Below are 16119 nucleotides of genomic sequence, written 5' to 3'. Positions count from 1 at the left end.
TTCTCTTGCTTAAGGGTACACTCTTGCACTCTATTCTATCTTATTTCTGTTCCTCTTGTTATTTTGAAATTTTTATAGTTTATATATGAGATATTTATTTTGATTTTGTTATTGATAAACATCTCTTGTAGTTTTTTCCTTATTTCCTTTCCTCACTGGGTTATTTTCCCTGTTGGAGCCTTTGGGCTTATTGCACCTTGCTTTTCCAACTATTGGTGGTACCTTATCAAGTAATAATTTTGATAATAAAGACTCACTGAATGTTTTGTATGTAAGAGAGTCAAAGATAATTGATAATATGGTGTTGACAGTGATTAAGAGGCTTAAGAATGGACAGACACCAAGTGAAGGCTTCGTGTGGTGGTGATCGTCTGATAATGTGGCTGACCAGGATGTGTAACGTATGTTTGTTTCGAGAAAATGTCTCATAGGGATGGGTGAGAGGATACGTATTAGATGGTGGAGGTATGAAAGCTTTTTATTTGTTTGGATATTTGGAAATTAATATATCAAATGTTTGTGTATGACTACAAACAACCCCATATCTACTGTATATATACTGTATATATATAAACATATATATATATATATATATATATATATATATATATATATATGTATATATATATATATATGCATATGTATATACATATATAATGTATATATATATATATATATATGTATATATATATATATATATATATATATATATATATATATGTATGTGTGTATTTATACACAAATACAGTTATTTGATATATATATATATATATATATATATATATATATATATATATATACATATATATATGTATATATATATATGTGTGTGTGTGTATGTGTATGTGTGTGTATACATGCACATAAATCTGGCAAATATGAGAATAACGAAAGCAAATGTGGTCAAACAACAAACAACGGAAAATACTAGAAACAAAAAAGGACTCGGCAGAGAACGAGAAATCTGTGTATTGAGGCTATACGGAGAATCCCTGAGAAAAGCGAAAAAAGAAGTAAATCGAATAAATGAAGGAGAAAGGGAGAGGAGAAGAATAAAAAGAATAGAGGTGATGAAGGGTTGGAGGAAGAGGGAACCGAGTGAGTGTCGGCCTCGTAGGAGGAAGGAGAAAGGGGGAGGTGTGGGTGAAGGAGGGGGTGTGGGTGGGTGGGGGAGCCCACGGGCCACGATCGTCCCTCTCCGCAAAATGCAAACACTTCTTCTGGGCGGCGTGACCCAAATGTTGAAAGTGATGACGTCATTTCTTCCACGCCCATGATACACGATGACACTCTCCTCCCCCTCTTCCTTCTCGAAGGGAGTCCCATTGGACTCCCTCCCCCTCCCTCTACCTCCTCCCCCCTCTCCTCTTATCAAGCTTCGTAGCTAAAATGAGGACCTCGTGCTTTTGCATTGCTTGCTTTGTTTTCCATTCGAGCTGGTTATCACATAACTTGTTGTTCTTGTTTCCTTCGTCACTGTTGTTGTTTCTGTGCTTGCCTCCGCCTCTCCTGTTCTTGTGACAAGTCAACAATCAAATCTCATTAATTTCTTCTGGGTGGATATTTTGCTAAGTTTAGTGCTTCCAAAATGCTTGTTACTACCCCACCCCTAACCCTCTCTCTCTCTCTCTCTCTCTCTCTCTCTCTCTCTCTCTCTCTCTCAAACGTACTTGAGGTCGATGACCTCTCGCGAGCAAAGACCTGAAAACATTCCTGTACTTCTTCGCTTGTTCCCACAAATGGGCCCCGATGGGGTTGATGTTCATTTCCCCCATTTTCTCATAGAATACAAAATACAACTTGTCAGCGACGCCATAAGAAGAAGAGAAAGTTGATCGGACTGACCAGGATAATCGTATACGATGAGTTTAGTCACCGTGAGTTAGTCGTTGCTTTTTGGTTGGCAGGGTCAATGAACTCCTTTTTCCGACGAAAACACTTGAAGAGGAGTGGAGGCATATGCAATAGATTTGCTCGTTTGTGAATAAATGTCAAAGGGACACGGAGGAGAATGGTTACACAAGATGCAATAAGAGCAATATAGATGATAACAATAAATGGCTCTAATGATAACAATGGAAATTAAGGTCATGCCGGATGAGGCAAATTCCTCTTCTTTTGCTTCTTGTCGAAATCAACTTTGAATTACTTATTGAAAATAGAGAGATGTGAATTCTCTTTAGCTTTGTTTTATGGAAAGGGATTAAAGGGATTACTGATGGAATGGGAAAGGGGATTTTGGCAGAAATAATTAGTCTATGTTAGTGTATGTGTAACGATATTATGCGCGTTGTTATTTGTTCCTTTTGAAAGGTTTAGTCTCCTTTTTTATATAAAAGGTGATTTTATTCTTCAAAAGAAGATTCAAGGAATAGAAATAGGTGGAGAAAGTTGTCTGAAGCGTCCGTTTTGTTGTACAGTGAGACTATTAAGGTCGAAAGAAAATTTTATTTTATAGAATCCGGCTTTTTTTTTTTAAATGAATGTCAGGAAGCTTTTAATAATAATAATAATAATAATAATAATAATAATAATAATAACTCACTGTATTTTCAACTTTCAATACGTCATTACAAAAACATTTTTGTGGATTTGCTTTACCAATACTAAACTTAATAATGTATCTGTTTCCAAAAGACCAGTAGTGTATTATTATTTAACATATTTATCTGAATTCCTTATTATAAGTTAACAAGTTAACAAAGAGTTCGTCTGAAGGTTATGGAAATTGACTAAAGAATCCGAGTGAAAGTGGCCGTGGAGGGTTCAACACAACTCGGTGTTCACCTTTGGAATTTTTTTTTTCATGTTCGTGTTACGGCTGAGAACAAAATTACTTAATAGATAACCGACTGAAAAGAATAAATGAGGAGAGTAAATTATAGATTTTATGTTGTCGAGTTGGGTACGGGAAAATATCTCTTCTATTTGGATGATTTTTTAGGGGTAAAAGAAAAAAAAAGACAAATTTGACTCTGTCATTCAAATAAAGAGCCTGAAAATAACTTATGTCGGTGGCATCATTCCCAAATACTTGTTTCATCAGGTAAAGGTGTTGGTTTGGGCTGATTACTCATTCAGTCTAAAGGGAAAAGATTAAAGGGTGAATGTGGCATATATATATATATATATATATATATATATATATATATATATATATATATATATATATATATATATATATATATATATATACATACATACATGCATTGAAATTGATTACCCTACAAGTTGATTCGCTAAAAGGTTAGAACTTGATTAATGAATTTAGCGAATCTAAAAAGGACAAGTAAGACCAACCGCCAGGCATCAGGAGTAAAAGCTTAAGAGACAGGACTATGACACGTGAAGTAGGAGATAATGGATGGAGAATTATTGAATTAAAAGATAGAAACGACTGGCGAAATCTAAATCTAACCAAGGCCCTTCGCATCAATAGGCGTAGGAGAAGATGATGATGATGAAAAGGAGTAGGCCTAACCTCTCCAAGATTGAACATTCGCATGTTGTGTGTGCCTGTGGTTATACATCCTTTCACATGGCCTTCATACAGAGGACTATGGCTGTGCCCAATTTTTAGCCAACTACTTAACATGGCCATCCTCTTTCAACTTTATTTAGTGCAACCGTAGAGCCCCACCCAACGGGCTGAAGGGCTTTTCGACCCTAGCACCGGGCCATCTATGATCCAATTTCTATAAATCCTGATCCATATTGCAGTCTCTCATGCAATGTATCGATGCCTATACTTTTATGTTATAGATAGTGATTTTTAAACACGCCCATACATACTCGTACACACTGACGCATTTGAGGGTTTCAAGTAACTCTGAGAGCCCCATGGTCTTTTATTGATACACACACACACACACACACACACACACACACACACACACACACATATATATATATATATATATATATATATATATATATATATATATATATATATATATATATATATATACCAAGGCACTTCCCCAAATTTTGGGGGGTAGCCGACATCAACAATGAAACAAAACAAAAAAGGGGACCTCTACTCTCTACGTTCCTCAACGTGTGTGTGTGTGTGTGTGTGTGTGTGTGTGTGTGTTTTATGTCCATCCTAACCTATGGATGTTTATTACCTTGAAGGCCAGCGGCTGTTTTGGTATCTAAAACGTTGTAAAAAAAACTGTGTAAGCTACCATTGATTTCTAAACGTTCAATAGAAATCTTTCTGTCTGGACATAATACGCGTTTACTTTTCATGGTGTCTACTATCTGTCATTTTCCAAGTATGCTGTAACTCCAGTTTACCAAAAGACTAATAAAACATCACTGAATAATAATGCAAATATCATTAATAACGAATGGAACTGTAATGCGCAGTTGGATTAAAAGAGTGGCAACGGAACTTTCCATGTAAACTCGTATGGGTCAGCGCAATCAGGGATGCAGAAAGCTTTATTGGAAATAGAGAGACGATTGATATCTGGAGGGCAGTGAAAACATTCCTTCATGGTTAAAGGACAGTTCTTGACTATCTTGAAGATCAGATGGTACTGACAGCAGCGCGTGCCTATGAAGATAGCATGATATCACTCCCTCAGAATCAGATGGTATTGATGGCACTCATTCAAAATCAGATGAAATTGATAGCACTCTGAAAGTCAGATGAAATTGATAGCACTCCGTAACGATGATATGTAACTGATTGCACGCCATGATAACATTAAATTAACTATAAACTACTACTTACCCATAGGATGAAATAGATAGCACTCGTTCCCTTTACGATTAGATGAAATTAAAAGTACTCCTTCACGATCAGAGGAAATTGATAGCACTCCTTTACGATCATATGAAATTAAAAGTACTCCTTCTCGATCAGCTGTAATTAATAGTACTCCTATACAATAAGATGAAATTAAAAGTGCTCCTTCACAATCAAAGGAAATTGGTAGCACTCCTTTATGATCACATGAAATTGATAGTACTCATTTACGATCAGATGAAATTGATATCACTCCTTAACGAACAGATGAAATTGATAGCACTCCTTTATGATCAGATGAAGTTGATAGGAGTCCTTTACAATCAGATGAAATTAATAGTACTTCTTCACTATCAGATAAATTGATAGCACTCCTTTAGAATAAGATGAAATTAAAAATACTCCTTCACGATCAAATGAACTTGATAGCACTTCTTTTCAATAAGATGAAATTAGAAGTACTCCTTCACGAACAGATGATATTGATAACACTCCTTCCCGATCAGATGAAATTAAAAGTACTCCTTCCCGATCAGATGATATTGATAACACTCCTTTACAAAAATATGTAATTAAAAGTACTCCTTCACGATCAGGTGTAATTGATAGCACTCCTTCACGATCAGATGAAATTGATAGCACTTCTTTTCAATTAGATGAAATTAAAAGTACTCCTTCATGATCAGATGAAATTGATAGCACTCCTTCACGAACAGATGAAATTAAAAGTACTCCTTCCCGATCAGAGGAAATTGATATCACTCCTTTACGATCAAACGCAATTAAAAGTACTCCTTCACGAATATATGAAATTGATAGCACTCCTTTATGTTCTGGTGAAACTAAAAATACTCCTTCACGATCAGATGAAATTAATAGCACTCCTTTACGATCAAATGAAATTGATAGCACTCCTTCATGATCAGATGATATTGATAGCACTCTTTCACCAAGTCCTTCATAACCAGATGATATTGATAGCACTCCTTCACGATCAGATGAAATTGATATCACTCCTTTACCATCAGATGAAACTGATAGACTCCTTAACGATCAAATGAAATTGATAACATTCCTTAACGAGCTAGGGCATTGATAGCACTCCGCGATCAGATAGGAGAAAATTCTAGAAACAAAGTGAAATTAAAGAATTAAAATATTTCTTCAGGATAGAATAAGCACCAAAAATATTAAAAGACTTTCTTAATATGCCAATTTTCTATGTAATTGAAGAAGAAAGAGACCGAATGTTTTTCTAAATAGTAATTTTGCAATGAAGAATCACACCTAAATTTCAAAGGAGTTGTATTGAGTTAAAGAAACTGTATGGATGCAGAGATCTGGATGTTGAGGAGCCACTGTCCTCGACTACTTACTACCTACAATTATACCTTGAGTTTTGTTAAGGTTCAACTTCATGTCCCGTTATTTGCACCATGCATTCATTTTAACAAAATCTCTGTTAAGGGATTCAGCAACCCTAGATCTACGTTTTTGAGATGGAAATAATGCAAAAAGAGTAGTAGGCTATCTTCTGGATATGCAACAAGCCTATGTTCTAGGCCAAACCATATATCATGTATATATATTATGAAAATTAATGGTCCCTGAACTCTACCCTGAGGAACACCCGATATTACATTCCTATACTCACTATGGCATCCATCCACAACTACTTTTTGAAATCTATTACTTAGAAATTCAACAATGATGCCAAGAAAACTGTTTTGAGTTTGAAAACACGGGCATCATGATTAACACCGGCAAAGGCAGCACTAAAATAATAGCTAATAATACGATTTTCTTGACCTTGTCCGTTAGCACGGACTCAATGAGGTTGGCACGGGCTATGAAAATGTCCTTTCTAGACCGTGTCTGTGACAAACGCCAAGAGTACGGTGGAAACATGAAGCAGTGCCCAAATAGCTCATTAATTTGTCTTGGAAAGTAAGTCATTCAGATAAAAAGATTTCTGCATAACTGATGTCGCAGTTGAAGTCTTGGTGTTAAATATGGTGTTGGCCAAGTTCCATCTGTCATCCCATCTCGTCAGAATAGAAAAAAACTGTTCTATAGTATTGATGTTCGATATTTTTTGTCAGTTCTGTGTTGTTTATTTCTTTTTTTCTCAAGTTTCATATAATTAATTTTCCTACACATTCTATGCGTGGAATATAAATTTTTGCATCATATAGTGTGTTGTTCGTTTTAAGATAGCACACTAATTTCAAAGTTAATATAGTTTATTGGGACATATAAAAGACCAAAACACGCCCAATTGCAGACTGCATCAGAGAACATGGTTACAGGTTTGAGTAACAAGTTCTATTTGTCCCTAATATCAGATACACTTTTGACTGAATCTAGTAAAATTAATTTTCTCAGGGCTATTATTATTATTATTATTATTATTACTTGCTAAGCTAAAGCCCTGGTTTGAAAAGCAGGATGATATAAGCCCAGGGGTTCCAACAGGGAAAATAGCTCAGTGAGGAAAGGAAACAAGGAAAAAAATATTTGAAGAACAGTTACATTAAAATAAATATTTCCTATATATGCTATAAAAACTTTAACAAAACAAGAAAAAGAGAAGTAAGATAGAATAGTGTGCCTGAGTGTACCCTCACGCAAGAGAACTCTAAGCCAAGACAGTGGAAGACCATGATACAGAGGTTATGGCACTACCCAAGACTAGAGAACAATGGTTTGATTTCGGAGTGCCCTTCTCATAGAAGAGCCACTTGCCATAGCTAAAAATTCTCTTCTACCTGTACCAAGAGGAAAGTGGGCACTGAACAATTAGAGTGCAGCAGTTAACCCCTTGAGAGAAAAAGAATTGTTTGGTAATCTCAGTGTTGTCAGGTGTATGAGGGCAGAGGAAATAATGTAAAGAATAGGCCAGACTATCCGGTGTATGCGTAGACAAATGGAAAATGAAGCGTAACCAGAGAGAAGGATCTAATGTAGTACTGTCTGTCCAGTCAAAGGACCCAGTAACTCTCTAGCAGTAGCATCTCAACGGGTGGCTGGTGCCGTGGCCAACCTACTACCTACTGATTATGTCAATGGAGCTTCTATTCTGTACGTACAGTAATCCTATCATATGAAATTTAAAGCGTATCTATATAATTCCCATATGTGTAACATAAATAATCGACGGGAGAGACCGTCGTTTAGCCTGGGGCAAGTCTCCCTCCCAAGTACACTGACCCATAAACATTAGGGTCATACTACATTTTTATTTTTCCCAAAAAATTAATGGTATTATTAGCCCAACGCCCAGTGGAGCTAATGGGCTAATGGTATGTCGTATTTATTGTTAGACCGAGTTTTTGCCAATTTTTTTAGGCGAGAGACCTGTTAGTAAAATTGTTACTCTTACCAATTGTATTTCTGATCATATTCTTACAAATCAAGGTGATGCATCTTTCATGAGCCAACGGAAATTATTCATAATAGTTCTGTTAGGCTTATTGATTAAAAAGATTTTCCATTGCTCTTTCCCTTTACTTCCCAAATATATAAACCGAGCCCTTGCCTGAAGACGACTAGAGCGAATGGTAATGGTTCAAAATGAAATCCAAATCCCAACCAACAGAGTGAGTACTGTATATTACCAGTTCAACGATATACGAAAGAGGAAACAGATGCCTTTCGTAAGAGTAAATTTCAATATGATCGGTGGCTTTTGAAAAAATATCTATAAAGAAAGAATGAATAAAATGTTCACCAAAAAGTATAAAAATTATTGTTTTTGAGTGACTAAAAATTAAAATCAATATGTGTGATGTAAATTTTTAAATTAGATGGATTTGTTTATAGAAAAATGCAATTAAATGTGATTATACTGTAAATATTGTGATTGTAAAAAAAATATGTAATTTAACTTTTTGATAAAAAGATAAAAAAAAAAGTTCAATATTAAGCCATTTTTTTCCGTAACGAATCCAGTTCTGCGATAGGCCTATTGGGACTTGTAAGTTGGTTTAAAATATTGATGGTAGATAAAAGCTGTAAACGAAAAAATGTGAAAATATGAGTGAAAACATAACATAACAGGTGATTTGAAAATAAATGAAGTAAAAATAACACTTAAAAGAAAATGAATTAAAGAACCGGAGACAGAAGGAGTAGCTGTGGAGTTTTAATAATTCCATAATGGGTTCATACTGTAATTACAGCCTACAGAATGGAGGATTTGCAGGCATAACCCCATATGAAGAATGGGACATTATTGGCAGCTTAATATGTTACCATTAACACCAACCTAACATGGGAACGAAATGTTCAGTGAAGGAAATGGAGGCATTATTTGAAGTGATGGAAGTGCCCTATGGATGCTGATATGTGAGTAAAATAAAGAATTGATAGGGTGAATTAACGTGGTAACAAAATTGGTAGGCTTAAACTTGGTGAAATGGTGTATCATAATAAAATAATGGATGACATAAATTTAGTAAAATATTGTAGAATTCAGAAATACGTATATGTAGAGCTCGATTGTAAAGTTACTATATGGACACTAACTGTGTTGTTATAACAGGACTATTTAGTTTGCTGTACCACCGCTAGAGCGGCGCTCCGACCTCTTGGCCCGCCACTAATAAATCTTGTAGTGCATGGTGGTCATCACCTAAGTGTTTTTCTTTTGTTTGAATGACATTAGTTTGTTGTGCTGTATTTAAGGGACAAAAATGGACACAAGATTTCTTCAGTACGAAATGGGATGACGTTTTACAGGTAAGCAACGAGTACTTAGATCTACTTATCTAGTATTTGGTGTAGTCACAGTTTAAAGCTTACTCGTAATCTTTATACCTTGGACAGAACTGGGAAGTACTGTAGATTCGCTATTGGCAACGTGTCTCATATTTTCAATATATTATAGTGGGATTTAAGTGTAGTAGCAATAGGAATGTAGAGATCAGAATATCCCTAACTATTCATGTAACATATTGTGTGGACAGATCTTGCTCATCGTTGAAAAGACGTACGAGGTTATATAGGCTACTTAAAGACGGCTAGTTTTGTCGGAAAAGTTTACCCAAGCGCCGGTTGTCAAGTTGGGTTTTTGTGGTTTTACAGTTGGATTTTCATTTCCAAATGACTTTGATATCCGTTTGTACCAGAAATTGATTGGTTTGGAATTAAATCCAAAGTCCAAAACTAAACAGTTATCCGAAACATGAAAACACCACAAAACCCGTATCTCACCTCAGCTCTTAAACTTAACCTAACCTAACCTAGGATGCCATAATCACGGCCTTAACCTTAATTTTTTAGAACAGAGGCTTTGTATATCGGATCATTTTTAATAAGTGGAACGTTTTTTAACATTTTGATTTTGAATTTGAATATCAAGCTGAATATTTTACTTATAGTACTAAGACTATATCTTATTAATAGAAACATACATGTCTAAGGAAAACACATTCATGAATTTGATAATTTGGTTTCAGTGTTAAATTTCCGTTAGATAGCCCCTCGTTTAAAAATAGATTGTAGTTCTGTGTACTATGTTACATAGGGCAGATCATGTAGAATTCATGAATAGCTTTTCTAAATGAGAATACATAGATTTATCTTGCGTTGAAATTGAGCTTATGAAAAAATTGCATTTTTTGAAAATATATCAAAAGTACTCTTGTTTGAATAAGATAATTCTTGTATTGCAAATTCTTAGATAAAACTATCTCAAATCTGAGAATTGTGATATTTAGAAATAAGTATTTTACAGGAATATTCTATATAACTTTAATGATCTAATTAAGCATTTGGCTTAGTTACTTTAGTTATGTGCACCGGACAGGTTGGCCACGGCACCAGCCACCCGTGGAGATACTACTGCTAGAGAGTTATGGGGTCCTTTGATTGGCCATTGAATCCTTCTCTCTGGTTACGGTTCATTTTCACTTTGCTTACACATACACCGAATAATCTGGCCTATTCTTTGCATATTCTCCTCTGTCCGCATACACCTGACAACACAGATTACCAAACACTTCTTCTTCTCTCAAGGGGTTAATTACTGCACTCTAATTCTTTAGTGGCCACTTTCCTCTTGGTAAGGGTAGAAGAGACTCTTTAGCTATGGTAAGCAGCTCTTTTAAGAGAAGCATACTTCAAAATCAAACCATTGCTCTCTAGTATTGGTTGGTGCCATAGCCTCTGTACCATGGTCTTCCACTGTCTTGGGTTAGATTTCTCTTGCTTGATGGTACACTCGGGCACACTGTTTATCTTATTTCTCTTTCTCTTGTTTTGTTAAAGTTTTTATTGTTTATATAGGAAATATTTATTTTAATGTTACATTTTAGTTTTCCTTGTTTCTTTTCCCCACGGAGCTATTTTCCCTGTTGAGCGCCTGGCTTATAGCATCCTGCTTTTCCAACTAGGGTTGTAGTTTAGCAAGTGATAATAATAATAATAATAATAATAATAATAATAATAATAATAATACGATTGGGAATAGCGACATAGTCTACTGAATAGTTCTGGGGCTTAAAGACCGAGTAAAGGGTTGGATGTGTGCACGGTCCAGATATATATAGACCTTGGATGTGTGAAAGGCAAGTAAGCAAGGGATTTGATATCCCGGGAACGCAAGATTGCTCAAAATATAGGACTGAATAACAGCATTGTAAGGGGGTTGGGGTTGGGAAGTTGTGGTTTGTTTAATTAGCTGCTGACGAAACTTCAGGTGTTTTTTTTTTCTCCAAGCGATTAATATTGAAGTTTACGAGGGAGTTTATCCAGGATTCAAGTAACTTGCTGTTTGTAGATTCAACACCCTGTTTGGAAAAGTGGCTCAATTTATTTATATATACAGTATATGTATGCATATATATATGTATATATATATATATATATATATATATATATACATATATATATATATATATATTTATATATATATAAATAAAGGTAGGGAGGAGATTGGCCAGGGCACCAGCCACCAGGCGAGATACTACCGCTAGAGATTTTTGGGTCTTTTGACTGACTAGACAGTATAGTAGGGCGAGGCAATTTTGGACACCTTTTTAGTAACCTCTGTACAAAATCTATATTGATAATTCATGACCAAATACCAAACATATTTTCAAGAGAGGGAGGTCTCATCTATAAAAATGGCTTGTTTCATAATCATCAAAGAATTAGAAATTCTCGTATTACAGTAATAAAAAAAATATCTCAGAGGGGAGGCAATTTTGGACAGTGAGGCAATTTTGGACACATCTGTATCTCCATTAAGCGCCAACGCTCAGTTGGGCAAACTATGACAATTTATGGTCCCTATCAATATAAATATGCTAGAAAAAAATTATAGACTAACATAAATTTTGTGTCCGTAATCCAAGATTGTCCAATTTTGCCTCGCTAAGAAAAAAGTGAGAAGTTTTCCTGTCCAATTTTGGCTGACCAGGGTTTTGAAAACTGTCCAATTTTGCCTTACTATATGAATATGTAAATCAAACTTTGTATCCGAGCAAACAAATATACTTTAATGTATAAATATGCATATATGTAATCATAAAAATTCAAAATAAGACATAAGGGGTGCAGTAAAAGTGAGTGACACCCTGAGAGACATGAGAAAAGAAAAGTTTCTTTCTAGCTCGATGTTTATGATATGATTTTCAAAAAGTTATTTAATACTGGGGACACTCTTAAAGCTGTTGACACTCAAGGGGTGAAACCTTCAAAAAGATTGACCAAAACGTGGTAACATCCTCGAGAGGGGTGTCAACCCAAATGCTAGAAATATCTAAAAAAAAAACTCTACTATATACATTGTTCCTATAATAATTTACATATCCAAATGAAAATTTCAGGAATTGAAATAGAATATATTTTAACTGTTCCTGCTAATTTCCATGTTGATAACTGTCATGTTGCCTTTTTGATATGGTGTTAAATGGAGCAACATTAGAGTGAACAGCATGATAGATACATCATGGAGGGGCAAAGCTGATCCCATAAACAATATTCGTCCTAAGTTGTACCTATCCATTTTATTCTTATCATTGTTACCTTATACTATGAACGAGCCATCAAAGAGTTACTTTTACCTACAAAAGAAAGGGATACAACGAAGATTTAAGAAAAAAAGATGAAATGAAGAAAAATAAAAGGAAAAACACTAAGAAAGAGATAGAAACATGACAAATCATGGAAATACAAAGCAACCAAATATCTCTCGATTCTTTAAGAAAAAATGTCTGCAAACACTAACGTAAATACAAAAAAATCTAAATTGACCAGGGTAATAAATATTGATAATTGAACTGCTAGGATAGTCCCGATAGTGAATGATAAGGATTTATTTATACCTAAAATAAAAGAAATAAAAAAGAAATTCAAATTATTTTGGAAGATATTGAGGATCGTCCATTGTTTTGCATTGGTAGAGCAACAAAAGGGTTTTTAGAGGAAGAAGGAGGCTAAGTGACTCGCCTTGAGCTAGATGCTTGAAGCCACTGCCCACATACCATCATCATCATCTCCTCCCACGCCTATTGACGCAAAGGGCCTCAATTAGATTTCGCTAGTCGTCTCTATCTTCAGCTTTTAATTCAATACTTCTCCAATCACAAAATCCTACTTCATGCTTTATAGTCCTGAGTCTTCCAACTCTTCTAGTGCCTTGTGGAGGCCAGTTTGAAGTTTGGTGAACTAATGTCTCTTAGGGAGGACAAAGAGCATCCCCAAACCATCTCCATCTACCCCTCACCATGATGTCATCCACATGTGGCGCTCGAGTAGTCTCTCTTAGTTTCATTTCTAATCCTGTCCTGTCATTTAACACACAATATTCTTCTGAGGGCTTTGTTCTCAAATCTACAAAATTAGTTTTATTTTTATATCAAGATTCACGACCATACAGTAACACCGATCTCACTAAACTGATATATAGCCTGGTTATTGTATGTAATTTTAGGCGACCTGATTTCCAAATTTGACTTAACCTAGCCATCCTCTGATTTGCTTTTTTCAATCTTTCATTAAACTCAAATTCTAAAGCTCCTATATTAGATATCATAGTTCCTGAATATTTAAATAATTCTACCTCATTAATCCTTTATCCTTCCAAAGATATTTTATCTTCCATTGCATATTCCGTTCTCATCGTCTGTCTTTCTTTTATTTATCTCGAGCCCAACCTCATGTGATTTTTTATGCATTCTGGTAAGCAAGCTTTCCAAGCCCTGTGGTGTTCTGCTAATTAGGACAGCGTCATCAGCATACTCTAGGTCTGCTAATTTTCTGTTACTAATCCAGTCCAATCCTTCTCCACCATCCCCAACCGATCTATGCATTACAAAATCTATGAGGAGGATAAACAACATAGGTAACAACACATTCCCTTAGAGTACTCCACTTTTCACTGGAAATTCGTCTGATAAGACGCCACTAACATTAACTTTGCATTTGCTATGCTTATGAACAGACAATTGAATTTACATATTTGAGAGGAACTCCATAATGTCGCAGGACTCTCCACAAAATTTGCTAGAGCACATAATCAAAAGCTTTTTCATAGCCCACATATACCATCAAAAGTGGAATTCTATATAATACATATTGCTGTACCACATGTCTTAAATGAAAATTTGGTCAGTACAACTTCTACCTTTTCTAAATCCTGCTTGTTCATCTCTCAACTTTTCATCAATCTTTCTCTCTAGTCTCTTTAGAATGAGCATTCTACAGTATACATTTTCATGACAGCTGACGCAAGTGTAATGCCTCTGTAATGATTGCAATCAGTCAGATCTTTTTTTGTCATTTTCACCAGCACTCCTACCTCCCATACATAAGGCTTTGCCTCTTCATGCCACATTCTACAAAATAATCTTGTAGGTAATCTGGGAGTCACTTCGTTTTCAAGCAATATCATCTCAGCAGTTATTCCTTCGTATCCAGGGGCTTTCCATCTTTAGAGTTTTTTTTTAAGAATAGCTTCGACTTCAAACACACCTAATTCATTCATGGGCACATCAAGGTCTTCATCAGTTTCAGGTATATCAACCAAATTATTCCCTTAGTATTTCCGATTCATGACCTCACTAAAGTGTTCAATCCAACATTACCTTTTTTCATGTTCTTTTGTTATAACAGATCCATCTTTCTTTTTGATGGGTATATGCTTCTTTTATCCCGTAGAGATTTCATTAATAATTCCAAGAGCAATTTCTACAACAAAGCCACTCCCTGAATTCATAGCTTTGTTAGCCTCATCTGCTTTCCTGTCTAAATATTCTCTCCAATCATTCCTGATATTTCTTTTGACCTCACTATCAATACTGAAATACTTGGCATGCTCTGCCTTGTAATTTTCATTACTTCCTCGAAAACTTTAAGAAATCAATTTCTGTCTTTGTCTTCTTTTTATAGTATCCCAAGTATCATTTGATATCCATGGTTTTCTCTTTGTAACTGCATGTCCCAAAACTTCGTCTCTTAAAGTCTCTTAAGACTGTAAATCGATTCCTACATTCAGTTACAAAGATTTCTGTGCTCATCCTCTAGAAGCTTAGTTGTATCAAACTTAGGTATTCTATCTACATTTCTGTTGGGTTCTTTCAGTTTTGATATTTGTGTGGCAATGGGGAGCTGGTGATCACTACCAATAACTGCACCTCTATAGCTTGTTACATTTCCCAGAGTCCTCCTTCTCTCTTTATCAATGGCTATGTGATCTATTTGATATTTGTAATTGCCACATGGTGAAGTCCTTGTATATTTGTGGATCTCCTTGTGCTGGAAAAGAGTACCTCCAGTAACAAGATTGTTTGTTGAACAATAACTTATAAAATGTGCCCCATTTTCATTTGCAACTTCGCCAAGAACCTCAACACCCTTCACATTTCTATCCCTTGATTATTCCTTCCAACTTTAGCATTGAAGTTATTAATCACAATTTTCATATCTCTCTAGGTTCTCACCTATTATACTCTGCAGTTCTTCACAGTATTCATCTTTCCTTTCTTCAGCGGAATAATTTGATTCGCCTCGGAAGATGGAATCTTCGGGATCTTGAACCCTTCTGTGAAGCCTCTTCCCTTTTTGCCCGGCGGGCATGCCATGCGTTTGCGGAGAGGGGAACAGGGCAATTTTAACCTGTCAAAAAGTTTTCATTCTTTTTGCCTCTCGCGCGAGTGCGAAGGAGATAACTGGAGCGTTGGGGCACAGGATGCTGCTGGTGCTCAGTTTCTGCTAAAGCACAGTTTTTGGTGAAGGTGCAGGAAACCAATACGTAGGGTGAATATACAAAGAATAGGCCAGGTACCTTACCTCTAGCATAAGAGGCTCTTTGACCTTTTATTTTGAGGTGCCATACTTCCAACATTAGAGGATATTTA

General features: G+C 35.5%; 1 protein-coding gene across 1 annotated transcript in view; it reads left to right on the top strand.

The window, feature by feature from the left end:
• The first annotated feature begins 9366 nt into the window (after positions 1 to 9366).
• The window catches only part of LOC137624549 (uncharacterized), a 282824-nt gene continuing 276071 nt past the window's right edge, over positions 9367 to 16119 (top strand). The window contains exon 1 of the mRNA XM_068355438.1: positions 9367 to 9496. Coding sequence (XP_068211539.1) covers positions 9413 to 9496 — 84 coding nt within the window. The 5' untranslated portion in view covers positions 9367 to 9412. The remainder of the gene's footprint in view (positions 9497 to 16119) is intronic.

The sequence above is a fragment of the Palaemon carinicauda genome, chromosome 31, assembly GCF_036898095.1.
Source record: "Palaemon carinicauda isolate YSFRI2023 chromosome 31, ASM3689809v2, whole genome shotgun sequence".
NCBI classification, from domain to species: Eukaryota; Metazoa; Arthropoda; class Malacostraca; order Decapoda; family Palaemonidae; genus Palaemon; species Palaemon carinicauda.
Note: the sequence above shows the minus strand (reverse complement) of the source record. Positions and strands in the feature narration are given on the sequence as shown.